The sequence below is a fragment of the Solea solea genome, chromosome 5, assembly GCF_958295425.1.
Source record: "Solea solea chromosome 5, fSolSol10.1, whole genome shotgun sequence".
Classification (NCBI taxonomy): domain Eukaryota; kingdom Metazoa; phylum Chordata; class Actinopteri; order Pleuronectiformes; family Soleidae; genus Solea; species Solea solea.
Genome location: NC_081138.1, coordinates 22,666,904 through 22,687,468, shown reverse-complemented (window position 1 = coordinate 22,687,468; position 20,565 = coordinate 22,666,904). Strand labels below are relative to the sequence as shown.

Here is a 20,565-nt window from a genome sequence, read left to right as displayed (position 1 = left end):
GTATATGTTTGCTGTTGATTACCTTTAACCTTTTCCTATCTCTTTTCTTTTCTTTTTTATTATTTATTTATTTATATTTTTTAATCGTAAACAAATCGTAAAACTAGATATCTCAGGAGGAGCCACAGAGGATATTTTTGATATTTTTTTTGATTTGATAATTTTTCATGTGCTATGAGGGTGTGATGCACTTCACAAAATGCAACACAATAACTTTATCATAATGTCTCTCTGATTTTTAATATTATTTATTATATTTAAGTGTAGCAACTTCCTTTTGAATACTGGTTACATTTGTAGTAACCTTCCCCCATTGCAACATCTCGAGAATTCAGCCTCGGGCTTAGTTGGAGTCAAATTAAAAGTTACAAATGTGAATTGAAAGTAATAAAAACTTCATATTACTGCAAGGCTTCTAAAATGTCACGGTATAGTAAAACCTTGCAGTTTAGAAAGGCTTCAAATATGTCATGATATAGTAAGGCCCTCAAACATATTATGGTATAGAAGGCTTCAAAAGCATCCTGAAAGGGAGTGCAGAGCTGTGAGTTTATGGTGTAGCCAGTGAACCAGTTCAACGACATTCTATTATTTTTAAAACCACATTTTAGTTTAGTAAGGTGTCAAAAATGTTACAGATTCATTTTTGTTAATATTAATCATCTGCTTTAATGTATAACTTTATTTAAATAACAATCAGGAACTGTACATTTAAAACAGTGGATCTACGCGTGTGAAAGGGGAAACCGGGAGTAGAAAAGTGAAAATATTGGATCATCATCAGTGTCTGTTAGGCCGCCATCCCAGGTCTGTGGAACATTTCTCCAATGAGAAGCTCGACACTCCTCGGCATGGAATCTGCCCAATAAATCATGTAACCCTTTGAACGAGAGCGTGACAAGCCTGATGTGGTGGGACATTCTTCTGGTTCATTATCTGTCAATTATTTTTCATCAGAACTTGTCTCGTCTTTTGTTTCACTGAGATTATCCCATTATTTCCTTCAGTACTCCTAATCCTCGTAGTGTCATTTCAGTCTGTACCCGGCTGCGAGCAGGTTGACAACGTTCTGAGGCGACTAACATATTTAAAATCACCATTTGACACATGTGTACTTGCCACGCGAGCATGATCGGAGCCACAGGCGGAGTTTATAATCTCCAGGTGATGATCAGCCAGTCCATTTACTGAAGGTTTAGTTTGTGTTTTGTCGTCAGAGTGCCTCGTTGAGTGGGGCCATGAGCAGCTGCAGCTCTTTGAAGGTGCTGCCGTGACGACCAACCTGTGCCGCCTTGATCTTTGTGATGTTACTGAGGTTCTTCAGCTGCTTGTAGCACGCTTTGCACTTCTGGTGTCTGCAACAATCAATACATAATGATAATAATAATAATAACAATCACAATAATAATAATAATAATACTAAAAATACTGATGTGCAATTGGTCAGATTTTAACACAGGTCTCAAACTCAATGTCTCTGTATGTCCCCACTGTCCATAAGTGAAACATGACTGTGACTGTGGGACAACACAAAATACAGATTTTACCCACTTGAAGGTTCAGGATGTGTTTAGTGTTATTGAGCAATTCGCAAAACTTCCAGTACAATGTAAATGAAGTGACTCATGAAAAAGATTGACTCTTGTGCTCCTCCTCTTGGCTCGGTTTACAGCCTCTATTAAATTGCAACACAGTGGAATTCTTTTTGTGTGCGTGTTCAGCAGTCGTACTCAGAACCCGTTTACAGCAGTCGTACTTTACTGGTACTCAAAAGGGACAACCTGTTCTCTTGATCAACACCACTTTATGGGTGCAGCACAGGAATGTTGATGGGCAATCTTAAAAGACAAAATTCAACTTGGCCATGTGCATCCTAAACCATCAGCTCTGAACAGTGACAGCTATGTTTAAATTCCCTTCATTGAGTAGTGATTTTTCAAGTTCTCGGTAAAGTGAAGGATTAAAGCGACTCACCGCTCCTCTCGCGTGATGTCCACTCCGACAGATGGCGCGGCCTTCAGTGTGTCGAAGATCAGCACCCAGAAATGTTTCATGATGAGCCTCAGAGACATGCAGCCGGTCTGCATGTAGCTGACAACACAGGATATTTGAACAAAAATTAAAAATCAGTATTGAAGGAAAACTGAAGATTACAAGACCAAGTAAAATGGCCTCATACTGAATATTAGTTATATATTTAAGTTATAAAATGTTAAATCTGTAGTCATCAGTGACAGCAAAGACGTAAATATCTTGCCTGCATATGAATCAAGTGATCCGATGCACAGATTCAGCTGCTGATGACAGGAGTCGTACCAAAAGCTTGTCTCATCTTTATTAACAGCATCAGCTGTCGTCACTCACCTCTCGTATTTACTCTGCAGCAGTTTGCCGATCTGAGGGAGAACCGTCATACAAAGGTCCAGTTTCCACAGATACCTGAAAGACCACGGCGACATCAAAAACTAAAACTAAAATAAAACTAAGAATAAAACTCAGACGTTTCTGTTCAAATCGTTCCTCTTCTGTCTTTCAGATGACACATGAACTCAAATTGTGCAGTTTGAAAGTTTAAAGCGCAAAAGATTGCCTGGACAAATGGTGAGTGCGTGTTTGAGACTCACGGTTGGAGGTTGATGATGTTGAGGATGTCCACAACAATGGAGAGGTCATTCATGGAGACAGCAGTGTCCAGAGCACTCTGCAGAGGGACAGGAGACAATTTTAATTACCTAACTAAAGAGAAATTAGGTGCAAATTGACTGCAGATGAGAAAATATGTTTTGAACATCGAAAGACCCTGAAAATCAATCATAACATGAATTATTATAATCTCGAATTATTATAATTATTATAGTCGCAGGTGAGCCGTCATTTATATGAATTCTCAAACGAAACTGATGTTGAATTTCCAGGAGATGAATTGTTTTACACTTTGACTTGGTGACTGAAAGTCGTCACTGTTACAAACATACTCCAGGGTCAGTACGTGTTCTGGAGTCTCACCTTCACGTCCTCTCTGACCCACACGCCTCGCACCGTCTCCAGGTTCTTGTGTCGGCTGCTCAGCATCACACACATGGTGTCGTGACCTTTCTTGATCTGAGACACAGCCTCCTCATTGTTCAAAGCTGCACGTCTGTTGTTCGGTGAAAACTGAGGAGAAAAGAAAACACAGACACAGATTTTTTTTTGTTTCAGGAGAACTGAGAAGTCACAGATTATGAACTATTATAAAAGTAGTTGTCGACTGTTTGTCGCTCAATAAGAAATGTGTTACTGTGAACTTTGACGCTAAATAAAAAAATCTATCCCCAGCCATTTTTTTTCTAATTTCAGAGAGTAAAGGGATTGTGTAAGTGTCTTGCACACACAGTCTTTGTAAATAACTCCACATGAAACATAATTTGTGTAATAATCTTAATAATAATTTAATAATCTTTTCCCCCCCTATTATGTTCATATATGTGATTTTCAGTTCAGTGTAAAACTGTTTGAGACTCACAGGCAGGAAATCAGCCACGTTCAGTCCAATGGGTTCATTCCTGGTACTCGGGATGATTTTTGATTGCGGTTTAGACTTTGCCGTGATGATGGGAGGCTGAGGCTGAGGGGGACAGGAGATGGGGGGTCGGGAGGACGATGGGCCACCTGCTGAGGGGAGCTGAGGCTTGAGACTAGAAACCACTGTGGGCTCCACCCTCTGGACTGGAGTAGAAGACGCCATTGGAGGAGCCTTTAACACACAACAAAACTTAATATTCAAACAATAAAACAAGAGCAAACACTGGGCGACTGATGCTGCTGCTGCTGCTGCTGCTTTCTCTGACCTGCATCTTGTCAGGAAATGGAGAAGCCATGTCCTTTGGCTGGCGGCCAGTCGCCAAGATGGTTTCTGAAACGATGACAAAGACACGTCACTTTGATTGCACACTTGAATACTTGAAAAACAAGTAACTTAGTGTGCGTTAAAAGTTCTACTGTACAAACACGTTTCTTGTTTGTTTTTTTTGCTTTGCTTTGATGCTTAAGTCCTAAATGTGTTTCTCAAACATATTGTGGACTCTTTAATGCTTAGATTTCTGTTAGTTTTAGTTTTTACCGTCCTCTGGAGGAGCAGGAAAAGGCTCCGACATTTTAGGAGGCGTCCGAGCTGCAGGAGAGAAAAGATGAAACTTTTCATCAAATCATTTACACTTAGACTTCAAATATGAAGCTAAGTGAAGAGAAAAAAAACAACAGGTGTGATGCTGCAAGTCAACCTACAGATGGCGTTTTTGGGCTGAAAGATTTCCTTGAAGTCTTCAGCATTGTGGATCTCTGCTGACGATGCTTTCTCGTCACCCTCGTCCTCACTGGGGCTCCGTCTCTCACCTTCAGGGCTCGGCCTCTCGGTGTCTGCCCTCTGCTTCACCCTGGTGACAACACAACATGTGGAGTGACATCACATTATGTGACAGAGAGAGCCATGGTTAATGTTTGTTTCTAGAATTAATGTTAATAAAAAATATTGGGATTTTTCCAAGAGTTTTTCTGTTTATTTAAAACAACCTCACAGAGCAGTTCAGGCTGCCACTTGTTAGAATTCATTATTAGTTGATCAAGCATTTAATAAATCACTATCATCTCATTGTCAACTGTAAATCATTTTAACTATTGACAACTGAAAAATTGATACTTACGAATTAACTAGATGATTTAAACCTAGTCACTTTTTTACTGTTGGAACTTTAAGTCAGAGTTTGGGACAACTGGGAATCTACTTTTAAAGACATAATCATGTTGTCTAAAAACAACTGATTTACTGATACTCAAAGTACAACAGGTTTGGCTTGTTTGGAATGTGTAAGTTGCTAATGTAAAGACGGCCTGTAAAAGCGTAAAGACAGAAACAGCAACGGCTGGACGCGTCATACCTCTGTGAGCTACAGGTGGTTGTCGGCCTTTCATAGTTCTTTCGCAGTGCGGCCCCTTTGGGATCCTTTGGCTCTGTGAGTGGCTCGTTGTCCCGGACGATTCCCTGGATCACAAAGCTGCCGCTCTGTTTCACCCTCTTCAGATCGACAACATATGAAGACACGCTGGACAGCTGGTGAGACACGCCGATCTGCCAAAGTCAGAGGGGAGGTATGAGACGGACGTGAGGTGTGAGGCTGACAGAGGTGAGATCGTTTTGTATAATCAACAATGATTTTGTTCTCATGTAGGGGGGAGCTACACACCAGCTGCTGGTTACAGACTGCCAGATCCGAAACTTTGCCCCAACCCACTGACACCATGTCGAAGCAGCGGTCAGGCTCCCAACCAAAGACACGCAGCGAGTCTGTGGCTCCGCTGAACAGACAGCTGCCGTCTGGACTGAAAGATACACACCTGAAACCACAGGTGAGAGGTCAGGGGTCACACTCCAGCACAGCGCTTTTCAACTCATAGACTTATACACGTAGATGCATCGGCGCATCTTGGTATGTTCCCCGTACATCAGGAAAAATAGACATAGGAACTGCGGTTTTTCAGAATAAAATGCAATAATGTTGACATTTAGAAAAGTGCATCGTCTCAGCATACGTCTGAGGTTCAACCTGTCACACTCACCTGACTGGAGACATGTCTCCCTCCAACGAGCTGATCATGGTAAATTTCTCCAGATCCCAAAGTTTGATGGTGCTGCAAAGCAAACAAAGACAAGAACAATCATGGATTACAAACCAGATAAAAACAAGGAAGATTTAATCCTGTAAAGAAGGTAATGAAAGAATTAATCAGCAACAGAGCCTACTAGTAAGAGTAGACTCTTAAAACAAATGGGTTCAGCCTTAATCATGAATTAATCAAAAAAGAAAAATCAGGGTGTGAAGGGGATTTCAACAAATATGATTAACACGGTTTGAGAGATCAATTATAAGCTATTGCCCAGTTGAAAACGTAAATTCATTAAATAAATAAGCACAATAAATGAAAATTAAGAGTAAAACAGGCTAAATATAAATATAATGACATTATTAAAAAGTGAGCAAAATAACAAGCCTTCAAACTGCATCTGTATCAGTAGAGCTGTAACACAAACCAATCAGCTCACTGGAAAACTTGAGTCATTATATGACGTTACACAGTTTATTATCAAAAGAAACAACAGTGTCGAATGTGGTATTCGTACCCGTCAGAGCTGCCTGATGCCAGCAGGTACTCGTTGGGATGGAACTGCACGATGTTGACGGCCGCGGTGTGAGATCTGAACTCTGTGATCGTCTTCCCCAGGGTCAGATCCCACAGCTGAGAGAGAACAAGAGACGGCGAGACACAGATGAGAAAGTTTATAGTAGCCTTGTACTCTGTATCTATGAACTTGAAATGCTGTGTATTAGCAGTTTAGACAGAATGACAGTAAATAATAAATGTGGTATCATGTGGGGTGGCTTGCAACTTCTCCACATGCTCTGGTTCAATTACTCAAATACAGCTATGACTGAAAGATGATATTTATAGCAATAATTTTGTGCTGTACTGTTCACACTGGTCTGCCTGACTTCTGTAAATACCCCCCATCTCTGCTGTCCCCAAATCACCTACTGTATGAGCAAAAGCCACACAATGCCACTAGTTCCTACCTTGATGGTGCAGTCGTCACTGGCTGAAGCCAACCACTTCCCATCTGGACTAAAGGCCAGACTCCTTACCGCCTGAGTGTGACCCTGAGAAACAAACCCAAATGTAGTTCCGAATAGAAAAGATATTCTGAATGTGATCTGTTCACACAGGTGAACTCAGAGCCGAGCTCTAGTGATCAGATCACCTGAGTTTCCTTTCATCTGTTCACACACACACACTACTTACCTTATATCTGAACACATATCCTTTCCTCCGAACGTCCCACAGCTGAGAGATGGTTCAAAGAAAAAGAAAAGAATATTAATGCAGATAATTAACACAAACACATGTTGTCGAAACATAAAGATACATATGTGTGCGCGCGCGCACACACACACACACACACACACACACCCACACACCTTAATGTTTGTGTCCATGGAGCTGGAGGCAAGGAAATCTCCAAATGGATGGAAGCCCAGACTAGTGATGTTAGCTTTATGTCCCATCAAAGTCCTTAAAACTGTAGAAGAGAGGAAGAGTCACACTGATGATAATGGTGATGAGTCACAGGTTTTCATGTCTGTGGTCCTGTTCAGACCTAATATGAACATCTGTCCTGAGCGATCCAATCACACGTGGACACCACTGAATACAACTGTTCACAGTACACCTGGCATTCAAATGCATCCTAGATGCATGTGTGTGTGTGTGAGAGGGAGAGTGTGAGAGTGTGAGAGTGAGAGAGTGAGAGAGAGAGAGAGAGAGAGAGAGAGAGAGAGAGAGAGAGAGAGAGAATCATTGAAATAAGATTTTAACATTGAGAAATCAAACATCACATCAGTCTGAGCGATTGGATGTACAGACACATTCAACAGGCTCATACCTGACCTAAGAGATGAGCACATGTGATCACATCATTAAGGGCAGATGTTGATATCAGATATCAAAGAGATCCATTACCTTTAAAACAAGCATAAAAGCAACTTCACAATCACAGACCACACACAGAAAACTAAAATGGGTCTCACTCTTGGCAGCCTCCAGGTCCCAGACTCGTATTGATCCAGACTGTGAACCAGCAACGACCTGCTCCTCTGACATGTTGAATTGGACACATTCCACTGGGTTTTTGTGACCAGTCAGACTCTGCGGTATGATAACAGATGCACACGCATTCATAATCACAATACTGAGCTCCATTCTCTGATGGCTGATCACAGTTTAGTGTGCACATTATGTGGTTCTGTCAGATCATCATGAGGAGGACTCACCATGATGCAGTTGGCCTTGCTCACAGCCCAGATGTTGACCCTGCAGTCCTCTCCTCCTGTGGCAAGCAGACGGCCGGAGCTTTTCCCCAGAGCCAAACAGGAGACACTGCTGGAGTGAGCCTCGAACTCCTCTGTAAAAACACACGAGGAACATTTTTAGCTATAACCTGTCTGAGAAGATGCTGGAGTCTCTACAGCGCTGCACTAGCTGATAGCATGCATCAACTCAAGGCTGTTGACTCGTTGCAGGTATGAGGATTTTTTCCTATTGGGAGCAGAAAAAGGGTCAAAACCTCATTCATGATTGACACCAACTTTCTCAGCAGTTTGGTTTGGTGCAGCTCTTAATCATCCTGATCAAAAAATATTAATTCCAAACCAAAGAAAAATGAAGTTTCTACTCACGCAGCCGCCATGATATCTTGGTGGTTCTGGCAGCAGCCATGCTGGTCACACTGAAGACTCCACCTGCAGCAACACAACATATGCAACTGTATAAACTTGTCAACAGATGATAAACTCATGCTGTGAACTATATTTTCACATGATTTATTCTGAATGCAGCATTTTAAAATCCACATACATAAAACACAGTTGGACCGATGGGGATTTTTAATGGCAGATTCAGATGTTTAGAAATCAGGGCAGCCAGTCGGCTGCAGTGATGAGGTTTTTTTGGCCAGTTTTATTTTTTTTTATCAAATAAAATATAAAATATCACAGCACAGTATAGTACAAATAATACTCAAATGTCTGCATTGCATTGCAATTATATATTTTAAATACAAAATGAATGAACTACATTTACATATTAAATAACATAGGCAATCAAACAACTAAACCATGTCAAATAAACAGTGGACAGAAAAATAATGTTTTCTTTTATGAATTCTCTGTTAAAAATGATGTGTTAGTGTACATAAATACAAGAACAGGGGGTAAATCTATCTTATAACGATAGTTTAAAGGACAGGTTTACATTTTTAATACAGCACCAACACACCCACATGTTTGCTGTGAATTGCTCCTTCTCTTCAAAAATACACTACTTACATCAGATTAATTACACCACCTGCCCATTCTTAAAAGTGTTGACTAAATACTTTAAAGTATGCCAAAGACAGAAAGGGTGATTAAAAAAAACAATTAAAAGTTGGCCTCAGGATCCGGGTCAGGTCAAAACAGAGCAACACACCTTTGTAACTAAGCTTAGTGTTTAATACTGATTAAAAATCTGATTAACAAACGCACCGGCATGTTACGCAAGAGTCCGGGGACATTTGGATTAAATGACCGAAGAGCAGATGAGGCCCAGCAGGTCACTTCGACCAGTTTAATTAGCCTTTATACTGTTAACTGTTAGCTGACCAGAGTTTAAGTAGATTAGCACTCCGAGCTAACCAACGCTAGCAACCTTTTCCTTAAAATTCTTTTAACGCTTATTTGCTAACTCTTGACTCAATCATCCGTTTACCTGTGTCGGTACATGTGCCCAGAGACGTCCACGTGAAAACGTCAAACTGACCACATATAATCCGTCTCGGCCGTTGAGGATGACTTGTTGACAGTCCGGTTGCTCCTCTACTGTAACTTAGCTACGGAGCAACAGAGCGTTTACTTCCGCTGTCTTCAAATAAAACTTTATTAGCAAAAACAATAATATCGGTAATGAAAAAACACAAACAACTTTTTTAAAAAAGCATTTAAGTGTCGTACAAATATATAAAAAATAGTATTTTGTTGTTTTGTACGGAGAGACACAACGCTTTAATAACCGTAAACACAGTAAATGATTGCACAATCTCGCAGGTAAAATTATTGTGTTTGTGAGTTCCATATTAATTAATGTATTTATTTACACATTTTACTTATAAAAAACAACCACAACAGCTAAGACAATTATCAATTTCACTTAACTGTGGAAGACTTTTTTCCGACCCCAAACGGTATAGAACACGCCTCTTGTCCTCTTTTCTGGCTCTGATTGGCTCGCGCTGCTGTCCTTGCCTAACTGTGACCATTCATCACGCTTTATGCTTCAACCTAAACCAATCAAAGGCAAGGTATAGACAAGTCTTGTCCCACCTCATGGAAAACAATCCGGAAGAAGGCTGGTTGTCTCTCTCTCTCTCTGTTTGAGGTGTGATTATAGGAACAATATTAACATTTCCAATGCACCTTTCTCTTTAAAGCTTTGTGCAAAGTCCAGTCCGAACGGGTTTGTGTCGCTGACATACCACAAGCGAGAGCTGAATCCTGAACCAACATGGCGGCGGTAGACGTGGAAGACGAGAGTATTTTGGCGTCTATCTTTAAGGACAGCTTCCCGGACAGCTGGAGAGACAACCCGGACTTCACCGTCTACCTCTCTGAGCTAAGCTCCTTTGGGGTGGAGAAACTGAGCCGGGAGCCGGAGCGACTGGCGGAGGAGCGGGCTCAGATCCTGCAGCAGACCCGGGAGCTGGCATTCTCCAACTATCAGACCTTCATTCGCACCGCCGACTGCACCAAACACATCTATCGGGACTTCGGACGGGTGGAAAGTAGCGTGTCCCGGCTTTTGGACAAGCTTCCAGGCTTCGGGGAGAAATGCAGGTCGGTGCTGCTCGGTCACTGATGACACAAAAATAATGGCTGAGATGAAATGACTTGAAATGCATCTTTATCAAACAACCATAATTATTAATTTGCCAGAGACACTTCGTAGACTGAGGTTGACACCTTTATGTGTTATGTGTCTTTTATCGTTTTTATCTTTTTAGATTATAGGTTTTTCCTCACTAGATGTGATGGTCTAAGGAGGGAGGGTGTCACCCATTGGAAGCCTTTTGAGACACATTGTATTTGTGATTTTGGGCTATATAAATAAAATTCACTTGACTTTAGACTATAATTCCTCCCCCTTCTTTAAGAAGGACAGGTAAAGTATATGAAAATTGATATCAGTACTTAAATTACTGCATTATTAAAGGCAATACATGCGATTCTCTTATCTTTTAGGCACTGTAGTTCAATTACACTATAATTTCAAACCTTATTATATTATAGTATGTATTGTTTTTTAATCTCTTTTCATGTTTGCATTTCTCCTCACTGAAATATTTTGTCATGCCCAATAACAATGGGCAGTGTAAGATGAAGTCACTCATTCATTGTGCCTCTTTCTCTCATCAGGGGCTTTGTGAAGGAGGCAGATGACATAGGTGTCAGTCGTAGGATGAACAGCCTGACGCTGAACCGCCACACTGAGATCTTGGAGATTCTGGAGATCCCCCAGCTCATGGACACCTGTGTCCGAAACGGATACTATGAGGAGGCTCTAGAGTTGGCAGCGTATGCCAAGAGGCTGGAGAAGAAACACTCCTCCATCCAAGTCATTCATGTGAGTCCAGGAGGAGCTAAAATACTGTTCTCATTTCATTTTCATCTTAAAAGTCAGGAGGGAGGGAGACGATGATAGTTCAAACATGTGTGTGCGCGTTTAGGCTTTGGACTGCTTGTACATTTGAACTTATAACTTTTGACTTTGAGATTTAAAGTTGTTAATATGAAATATGTTTCATTATCCGTAGTGGAGAAGCTCCCTTTGTTTCTTTATGTTTTAGGCTCAATCTTTTCTCACACTCAGCAGGTTTGAAGATTTAACCGCCGCTGAACCACAGAGATTCTTTACTGCTACTCGGGATTTGGAATATTTTTAAAAGTCAGAGTATTCAAATGGATGGAATTAATGTTAAATTGCCACTTTTTCTGTTGGGTATTCTGTCAAAGTGAAACCTAATCTCCTGATCACATCTTAAGCCTATCATTTATTTATTCTGTGAAATTTAAGATCATGATTTTTACTGGAGGATTTATTGATAATAAAAGTTATTTTTCCGTTTTATCTCTAAAACCGGCATCTTGCCTTTTCAGGGTATCGTGCGCGAGGTGCGCCAGTCGACTCAGCTGATGCTCAACCAGCTGTTGCAGCAGCTGCGCAGCAACTCGCAGCTTCCTGTCTGCTTGCGTGTCATTGGTTACCTGCGGAGGATGGACGTGTTTACAGAGGCAGAGCTGCGAGTCAAGTTCCTACAGGCCCGTGGCACCTGGCTGAACTCCATCCTGGCTGCCATCCCCGAAGATGACCCCTATTTCCACATCACCAAAACCATAGAGGCCTGCAGAGTTCACCTGTTTGACATTATCACCCAGTACAGAGCTATCTTTTCTGATGAGGACCCACTGGTGCCCCCTGCTGGTGAGCATGTGGTGGTGAATGAAGGTGCAATCTTCCACGGCTGGTTGGTGCAGAAAATGTCTGAGTTTCTGGAGACATTAGAGAGGGACCTGCAGCGGGGTGTGGGGGGGCGTCTGGACTCCCTGCTGGGTCAGTGCATGTACTTTGGCCTCTCCTTTAGCAGAGTGGGGGCAGATTTCCGCGGGCAACTGGCGCCCATGTTCCAGAGGGTGGCAGCAGAGACATTTGGCAGAGCTGTGCAAGAAGCTGTGGACAAATTCCAAGAAGACATGAACCTGTATACACTAATTGCTCTGCCTTCAGTACTGGGAGGGACCATTCCCCCTGTGGCCCCCAGCATCCAGCCTGGCACCCTGCAGCCCCCCATGTCCCTGCTGGACTTCCAGCCACTGGCCTGCTTCCTCAACAACATACTGACTGCCTTCAATGACCTCCGGCTCTGCTGCCCTGTAGGCCTGGTCCAGGATATAACCAGGTGTCTGGAGGGTGCTCTGAAAATGGTAAGCAGCAGCAGTTTCTGGTCACATGACACACCTGGAAATCTGTTACTGTTATGAGACCATGCCTACATGGCTCTAACATCAGTCATGTTGAGCTCTGCTATGTTACAGTTCTTTTTTCCTGTCAGGTGACCCGTCAGATTCTCGTGTTCCACCGGGCAGAGGAGTCGGCATTCAGCAGCAGAGAGAAGGAGCTGTTTGTTCAGTTCTGTTGCTCGTACGCTGAAGACTTGCTGCCGTTCCTCAACCGCTGCCTGCAGGTCCTGTTTCCTCCAGCGCAGGTGGCCCTCATTCTGGGTGAGGAGCGTTCTGCTTTCCTTCATGCTGTTGTCAGTAACCAATAAACATTAATTATCCAACTGAGCACTTTCAGGTTCAGACCTGAAAATATATTTGGGGGAAAAATGCTTAAAAGAGATCAAATATTTTAATGGAAAGCACCTTATCTTCAATCTCCAATAACCTTCTCTTCTTGTTCAACCTCCTTTTCTTCCACCACTTCTACCTTCACCTCTTCTTTCCCTCTGTCTCCATCTCTATCTTAAACCTCTTCTTTGCATTTTCAATTTCCTTTTCCACCTTATCCCTTCCCTTCACCTCAGCCACCTTCTCCTCCTCTTTCTTCTTCACCTAATCCTCCTTCAGCCACTACTTCCTCTTCATCCTTCTGTTCTTCCTCATTTTGCTTCCTCCTGGTGTTGTCTGAAAGAGTCCTGAGTGGCGAGAGAGAGAGAAAAGAAATAAACAGTCTAAACGCATGATGCTCAGCAACAAGCTAAAGATGATTCCCTTCACAAGGAAAAAAAAAGCATCATTTGCACTTAAATACAAATTCTCAACTTATTTTTCAAGTTTGTCATGTGGCAGTGATCCACTTATGTATGTAGATAGGTCATGTGGACAAACTGTACTGTGTTTGACCATGAATGGTTGGTGCAGCATTTTCCATCCATCTTCTACCACTTTACTTGATAATATTTATAAATGGTAAAAAGTAAATACCATTCTGAACATGTTCTTTGTCTCTCTGCAGGCGTCGCTCCAACTCAGCTACAAAAGTATGACAGTTTGGGTTGCATTGACCTCGCTGCGGTCCTCAAGCCTCTGGACTTTGTGCTTCCACAGAGGGAAGCGTTAGCTCCACTGCCGGTGCCCGAGGTCGATATCTCCAGTGAGCTGAGCAGCCTGAAGTTTGAAACGCCACACGAAGAACGAGTAACTGATCCAGAACCTTCAGTGACCCAGTCCAGTCCCAGAGAACCTGAGTCTGAGGCAACTGCTGAACCAACAGAGGCGAACTTTGACGATCAAGATGAGGAGTTTTCTCTGGAGTAACAGACGCTGGTGCGAAAGAGAATCAAATTATTTCATGATCTCCCAAGTTTAGAGAGGAGTCTCAACGAACAAGTTGAAGAACTGCTGTAGTTTTTGGGACCTGGTGATGGACAATTTTACCTTTTCAGGATTTTATGAACTTAAAAAAAAGTGTATAAGGAAAAATATTATTTAACAACCATACCATGTTAAATTAATCTATTTTGATTACTGAATAATAATTTTAGTTTCTAATGTCCGTTAACACATCTACTGCGTTTCATTCACTCAGATTTCAGGTACACTGAATGTCGCTTTTGCAGGGATGATGTCATCGACTGCATATGACCAAATGAATGTTAGAGAATCACTGTTATTTATCATGACATCAGACAGTGTAAATAAAAACACCAAGTTCTGACTCATTTGTGTCTGAGAGGAAAACTGCATGACGTTTTCAATGACATTTCAAATGTTAAACTGTGACCTTTCTCTAGCTGGCTGCTGTATTGGTTTCTAACAGTTTAATGAAGTTGTAATTCCAAAATTAAGACTAACTTCCAAAGGAGAATTTTGCATTTCTTTTGTTGGTTTTCTTACATGTTCTCTCGTCCAGAATCTATAATTTCACATCAGTTCAATATGCATAGAGTAAATCTGATACATGTTTAACAGTTCTTACTTTATTAAGCCTTATTTTAATGATGCATTTTCTGGGCCTACTGTTCTTTTGGTACAGGGACAATTCTTCATTACAAAAAATAAATAAATGGTCTTAAACTTACAGTCCTCCACATCTTTATCACAAACTCATCCATACACATTTATGACATTTTTGATACTACCTTTAATCACTAACAAAACAGTATTTGATGGTTTTGTCCATGATTCTATTGTTGTTGTAGTAATAATAATAATAATAATAATAATAATAATAATAATATACCTAGCATTCATGCTTGGGCCCTAACAATAAGAGTAAGACGGTTGTAATGAACTGGACTCATCCGTTAGTTGGTGTTCAGCAGCTGATGTTTGTATCTCAGATGTCAATCAGCAGATTTAATACATGACTGATGTTTTTAACGATGTATTGATTAACTACAGAATCTGGCACATAATTAGTTGGAGCTGTTACAATCTCTGCACATTGCTGGGCATCTGCATCTCGACTGAACCTCAAACAGATCTGATGATATTGCATCACCACGAGTCCAAACGGTTCCATCGACTCCTCACTTCTTTTTGACAAACTTCTTACGGGCAGCGTTGGGGTTGGCTCGTCTCCTGCCGCCTCCACACTGGCCGTCTCGGATCTGCAGGTTGGCCGCTCGGCTGTAGATGTCTTTCTCGCAGAAAGGCGACGCGTTGGCCATGTAGTCTGGGTTGAAGACGTCGTTCTTCTGGCGAGCCTTCCGGGACAGTTTCTGCTGGGGGAATTGCTGGTCCTCCACCAGTTGAGGGTTGTTGGCATGTTTACCGCCCTGAGGCAAAGGCAGAGGGTGCTGAAACAAGACAGAGGAGGATTAAAGAAAAAAAAAATCAAAGAACCATTTTTTTAACTTAATATTTTTGATAAATGTGGCATAAGTGTGGAACTTTTGGTGGAGTTTTAAAATGTCAACCTCTGTCCCTATAATACACTGTAAAAAATACTTGACATGAAGGTTTATTTTGGTTTAACCCTAACCCTTGTTTTATATAGGGTTGGGCAAATATGTTAATGTATATCCCCTAGTATTCAAAAATTCATTTAAAAACAAAATATAAATGAGTTATTGAGGGCCTAAAATAATATTAAATATACCTGATCTAATACCTCAAATATGAATGTTTTTCCAACACAGTTTAATGTAATGTTTTCCTTGATGACATTTCATTTTAGTTTATGGATTTGGCATCGTCATGCGACTACTTTTCCTCACCCGCAGTCCTCTTGGGTTCAGCACTTTGGGGTTTGAGGAGAAATGCATCTTCATACTGCCGTCCTCGCCGACTGTCACCGCCAACTTCTTCAGAGTTTTGTTTCCACAGTGAGGACAGAAAACTTTGTCCATGTTACTCGTCGTCCTGGAATCGAAGCACATTCAGAGTCAAGCACCAGCACTAACAGTGGAACCTGAGGATGGACATGCTCTGGAGAGAGAGAGAGAGACATATCCGAGCTGCTCTCTCTCCGTCTGTCTCCAGAGGATGAACCCCTTCACTGACCCTGTGTCCCATTTTATTTGACTCACTTGAAACAGGCGTGACATCTCAAGATGTAGTTCCTCGCCTGTTTGATCACCATGCCATTAACAGAGAGGACATGAAGTCCAATCTGGATTAGAACATTCTGGAAAGATAAGAGGTCAGAGGTTAATTTATTGACTGTTGGTCATTGTATTATTTGTGTGGCAAATCAAGTCATCCTTGAATCAAAGTAAACATCTATAACGAACTAGTACTGGATAGATACTGTATCTCCAGCATCTATCGATAAATTTAAATCACATAATCACATTTTCTAACCACATGTAGTAAAACTCTCGTAAACTGCTTGTGGTTTGAGGTCAGCCCAACCATTTTTTTAGTCAGAGCAAACATTTGACCCTGATCTGATCTGATTTGACGTCATCTGAAAACCTTTAGTTATTAAAGCACGATCTCCGTTACCTGCATGGCGAAGTCGGTGGTAAGACATCCGACTGTGACATCAGCAGGAGCCACCCAATCAGGGGAGTCCATCTTCACCTCTTTGATGTTACTGGGAGTGATCCAACCTCCTCCGTCATCTTCATCCTCCTCTTCATCTCCAGGCTCATTCTCTTTGTCCTCATCACTTGACTGGCAATCTTTCGTCTCCGAGATGCCGTCCACTTTCTGGAAACAAACACACGTCACCACATTGTCCTTGTTCATTGTCAAGCCATCTGTGATGGAATCAGACACACAGAAGCTGATTATTGCTGTGTATCTATGTGTGCATGCGTGTTCATGGCTAAGTAGCGCTTCCATTTGTCGGGTAGTTGTTGGGCTTAGACAAAAAACATCTATGGTTAAAATGTCACGTTTGGTTCCGGATTTAATCAATATTCCCTTTTTTAAATGAATGACCTTAGGTTACCTGCTAATTTAAGTGTGAAAGAAGCGTTACTTTTTTTCAGTTTCACCTTAGCATTTAATAAACCAAATCCCTGCTCTGACAATCCATCACTGTGGTTTAGTATTTTCTGAAATTAAGCAAAACACCTGTAGAGGCAAAAATCTATATTTAAATGCCCCCATGTAAAAGGTTATGTGATTGTTGTGGCAGTATATGTGCACCTTACTTCTGATACAGAGCTGAAACACCTGTCTGGATGCAGACCAGAGGCAGTAGTAGTAATCCTCAATAAAATAAGTCATGGAAGCTCACCAGTAAGTCCAGCAGGTCTTCATCAAGGGTCAGCAATGGTTGTCTCCAGAACTGGAAGGTGTTAAACTTGTCACCGTCTGACATCACAGGAGACGTCTGCTTCTGTTTGTTGTTCACAACCTCGGCTGGATTCTGCAACGACAAACAGAAGGGGTTTAACAAGATGTATATTCGTCCCCTACTGTTGCAGTGCAGAGGATAAAAACCAGGAGAACAGAGTAAATTCACTTTCTATTACTTTATTTTGGCATTTATTCACAGTCTCTGCTGTGGACTGCACCGTTCCGTGATCTAAACCTGTTCAGCTGATGCGGAGGTAACAAATGCTGTCAGCACTCTCTTCCATGGTGTGTTGTTTACAGCGTGATTGTGACTTCAAACATGACTCAATGCAGGAAAACAACAGAAAGACTAATTGTTCTCATGGCAATAGGAAAGGAGTCGGTCGAGTGCCTTTTATTTGCAGGTTTACTCCAGTTTAATATAAACTACAGGCGTGATTGGCTGCTGTTCGGTTCAAATCTTTATAGGTGTGAAGAGCCCATTCAACTATAGATCGTTGCATACTCTACATGGAAGGGCTCAAAGCCAGATGCAATCTATGTGTGTGGACATCAAGACTTTCCTACTGTCTGACTCACCAGTAACTTCAGCAGATCATTGTCGATGGATGGCAGCGGCTCTCTCCAAAACTGGAAGTTGTTAAACTTATCACTATCATGACGGCCTGGAGTCACTGTCTCTGTGCAAGTCTGTCTGCTGCAAGAACTTTTCACAGGTTTCTGGAGAGATGTCAAAGAGAAGACAGTTTTTGACACATTTGGACAGAGGTGGTAACAATGATTGTCCCCATCACAGAGCAAACAGGCCTGGATGAGTCAAACTATCATCTGATTTTCACCTGGGAGGGGAAGTGAAATCCTGCAAGATTAACCGGAGCCTCTGGGTGTTGCTGTGTGCTTTGTATATTGACCTGAAACACATCATTAACTAAAGTTACTCTCTGCTGGAAATGAAGAGTCAACATGCTGAATAAGATTGTGTTTTGACAGGAAGCACGGGGAAAACACAGTGACCGTGGTACTCTTGTGGCAGCGGATTGCTCAGTAGGTAGTTACCTTGACCTCTGGCTCCCTCCTGAGGTGTTCGGAACCGACGTGTTCCAGCTCCAGCTGGTACGTCAGAGCCATGACTTTGATATCCGTGGCTGAAAGACTCGGGTAGTCTCCGGTCTTCTTTGAGAACTCCGTCACTGGGGAGAGACAAACGCAACTGAGATTCTTACCAAGGATTTCAGTAAACCTGAACCACAGTGAGATGCTCACATGACAGCTTTGGCAACAACAAGTAGAGGTGTAAATAGAGTACAGTAAATTTATACCACTGGCTAACTCAAACATCAAAAATACATACGGTAGGAACAGATGAGGAGAGAGACCACAAAAATGACACAAAACAATCTCCCCTAATGGGTTTAGTTAATATTAGTTACTACATCTTATGCGTTTAGTTTCCATGTCTGATGTGTTCAGGTTTAGTTTATTTTAGTCAAGTTTAGTTACCAATTCTAATGTGTTGAGGTTTGGTCAAGTTTAGTCCATTATAGTAAATATATACTATGTGTTCAGTTTTAGTTTATTCAAGTAGAGTTCAGTTACCATGTCTGATGTGTTCGGGATGTGGCTCTTTGAAATGAAGCTGGTACGGCAGGAAGGACAAACTCCTCCTGGTGGGTTTGTCTCTGATCTCGTCCACCACATCTTTCAATGTGTAAATGTTCTTGCCAATATCCTGTAACACAAGAAAGATTTTAAGATCACAATCAATAATCAACTGATCCATTAACTAATAGATATGAAAACTAATAGACAGGTATTACAATTACAACAACATGACAAGGTCCATCACATTATAATTGATCTAGCCTCAGATCAGTGGATATAAATATGATAGGGCCTTTTCAAAGCAGTGGATATAAATAGCCAGCTAACCTACATAGCAGCAAGAAAAAAATTGAGTTTACAGTAAATTGAAATAGTAGTCTGACCTGAAACACATTGGTGCAATTACATTTATTCTAGGTTACACGTTTATATGTATTTTAACCAAAGCTTAAGACGGTTTTTAAACAATGCAAGTGTTTACTCTTGAATATTAGTGGGGAGGGAATTCCACTTCCCAACCACTTTTAACAAGAAGGCTGATTGACCAAAATAGTCTTCCTAAAACTGTTGTACCCAGTCTCAATTTCATGCAGACTGACTGCCACTTAATATCAAGTTATTTCTGTATGGTTTATTTCATTAATAGATAGACTGGCCCCCTACTGACCGAATTAGACACTAGGCAGTTTGAGACTAGAGAGGCCCAACATGCTCTCAAGGGGGGTGGTGCAAGACCATTAATAATTTAAACATCGGACAAACATCTGAATAAAACAAAAAAAATTAATGTTATATGTTGATATTTCCTTGTTTTTTTTGTGTGTGTTTTTTTTTTTTTTAAATCCAGTGTCTTTAAGATATGTTTGAATAGGGAATACACTGACTCAAGGGTGGACAGTCACTCATGCTTGGGACCAAGCAGTCAAGACATTTGATGTCTGATGTACTATTACAATTATTCAAAATGAACCTGACACTCCTGATTACCATTCTCACATGGTTGATGATAAAAACGTGTACGCAGGTAACAACGCAGATGAACAATTGTTCAACGTTTTTGGTGAATCAATGTTAGTTTGGTATCTCTTGTGGTGTATTCGTATCAGAAACACCATGACCATACCATGGTAAACACCATCGATAATCTTGGAGACATTATCTAATGGTTGACATCCTATATTGTGTCGCTTTAAATTCTATTGTAGTGTGATGATGGTCCGTGTGTCTGTGGGCCTCCTCCACAGACTGTTACGGACTCCATCACAGTGAACACGGACCGGACACATAGACGGCTAACTGGTCAAGTGGCCTGTCATTACAATCATTAAAACACTAACATGAGATGTAACCGTGAACAAAGTCTCACCTGAAGAGGAGCTTTCTTCAAAAATGCTCCTGCGTCAGCCACAACATGCTCCACTAGGGTGAGTGCCATCTTGGATTGACGACCAGCAACGACCAACCAGATGAGACGACACTCTCATGTGACGACAACGCCTCGAACGCACCATACGTGTCGGAAATCTGTAAGGCACTTGTCCGAACTTGAGCCAATTTACAAACTGTAGAACTATCAAATATTTTGAAA

At 41.5% G+C, this 20,565-nt stretch overlaps 3 protein-coding genes across 4 annotated transcripts; 1 reads left to right on the top strand and 2 right to left on the bottom strand.

Moving 5' to 3' along the window:
• Positions 1 to 659: 659 nt before the first annotated feature.
• Positions 660 to 9,931, bottom strand: katnb1 (katanin p80 (WD repeat containing) subunit B 1). Of its 2 annotated transcripts, none has more exons than XM_058629120.1 (20): positions 9,780 to 9,931; positions 8,268 to 8,330; positions 7,863 to 7,993; positions 7,620 to 7,737; positions 7,011 to 7,111; positions 6,835 to 6,876; positions 6,609 to 6,692; positions 6,158 to 6,273; positions 5,596 to 5,667; positions 5,223 to 5,373; positions 4,917 to 5,107; positions 4,267 to 4,415; positions 4,103 to 4,153; positions 3,831 to 3,895; positions 3,506 to 3,736; positions 3,007 to 3,156; positions 2,625 to 2,701; positions 2,365 to 2,439; positions 1,975 to 2,091; positions 660 to 1,355 (listed from the first exon to the last, which is right to left on the bottom strand). In XM_058629120.1, exons 2-20 carry the CDS (start codon positions 8,305 to 8,307, stop codon positions 1,214 to 1,216), a joined length of 2,103 nt encoding a protein of 700 aa, XP_058485103.1. In that variant the 5' UTR covers positions 8,308 to 8,330; positions 9,780 to 9,931; the 3' UTR covers positions 660 to 1,213. The 2 variants fall into 2 exon arrangements, with proteins under 2 accessions (XP_058485103.1, XP_058485102.1); XM_058629119.1 differs by lacking the exon at positions 9,780 to 9,931 and adding an exon at positions 9,337 to 9,679.
• Positions 9,932 to 9,975: 44 nt separating this feature from the next.
• On the top strand, positions 9,976 to 14,700 carry cog8 (component of oligomeric golgi complex 8). Its single transcript, XM_058629121.1, has 5 exons — positions 9,976 to 10,457; positions 11,037 to 11,244; positions 11,778 to 12,602; positions 12,731 to 12,899; positions 13,636 to 14,700. The coding sequence occupies exons 1-5, from the start codon at positions 10,129 to 10,131 to the stop codon at positions 13,935 to 13,937; spliced, it is 1,833 nt and encodes a 610-aa protein (XP_058485104.1). The 5' UTR covers positions 9,976 to 10,128; the 3' UTR covers positions 13,938 to 14,700.
• Positions 14,580 to 20,490, bottom strand: nob1 (NIN1 (RPN12) binding protein 1 homolog). Its single transcript, XM_058629122.1, has 10 exons — positions 20,344 to 20,490; positions 18,972 to 19,104; positions 18,432 to 18,565; positions 18,215 to 18,286; positions 17,955 to 18,095; positions 17,314 to 17,445; positions 16,572 to 16,778; positions 16,154 to 16,251; positions 15,842 to 15,986; positions 14,580 to 15,421 (listed from the first exon to the last, which is right to left on the bottom strand). The coding sequence occupies exons 1-10, from the start codon at positions 20,410 to 20,412 to the stop codon at positions 15,152 to 15,154; spliced, it is 1,401 nt and encodes a 466-aa protein (XP_058485105.1). The 5' UTR covers positions 20,413 to 20,490; the 3' UTR covers positions 14,580 to 15,151.
• Positions 20,491 to 20,565: the final 75 nt, after the last annotated feature.

What these genes read in the sequence shown, in the direction of transcription:
- katnb1 (XM_058629120.1), bottom strand. Translation starts at nt 8,307, where the DNA reads ATGGCTGCTGCCAGAACCACCAAGATATCATGGCGGCTGC. An exon ending in TCCTGCTCCTCCAGAGGACG is followed by an intron (nt 3,896 to 4,102) that starts GTAAAAACTAAA and finishes TCATCGTTTCAG; the next exon opens with AAACCATCTTGGCGACTGGC. An exon ending in GACATCACGCGAGAGGAGCG is followed by an intron (nt 1,356 to 1,974) that starts GTGAGTCGCTTT and finishes TGATTGTTGCAG; the next exon opens with ACACCAGAAGTGCAAAGCGT.
- cog8 (XM_058629121.1), top strand. Translation starts at nt 10,129, where the DNA reads ATGGCGGCGGTAGACGTGGAAGACGAGAGTATTTTGGCGTCTATCTTT. An exon ending in GGCTTCGGGGAGAAATGCAG is followed by an intron (nt 10,458 to 11,036) that starts GTCGGTGCTGCT and finishes TTCTCTCATCAG; the next exon opens with GGGCTTTGTGAAGGAGGCAG. An exon ending in CCTCCATCCAAGTCATTCAT is followed by an intron (nt 11,245 to 11,777) that starts GTGAGTCCAGGA and finishes TTGCCTTTTCAG; the next exon opens with GGTATCGTGCGCGAGGTGCG.
- nob1 (XM_058629122.1), bottom strand. Translation starts at nt 20,412, where the DNA reads ATGGCACTCACCCTAGTGGAGCATGTTGTGGCTGACGCAGGAGCATTT. An exon ending in AGATGTCACGCCTGTTTCAA is followed by an intron (nt 15,987 to 16,153) that starts GTGAGTCAAATA and finishes CTTCGATTCCAG; the next exon opens with GACGACGAGTAACATGGACA. An exon ending in TGAACCCAAGAGGACTGCGG is followed by an intron (nt 15,422 to 15,841) that starts GTGAGGAAAAGT and finishes GTCTTGTTTCAG; the next exon opens with CACCCTCTGCCTTTGCCTCA.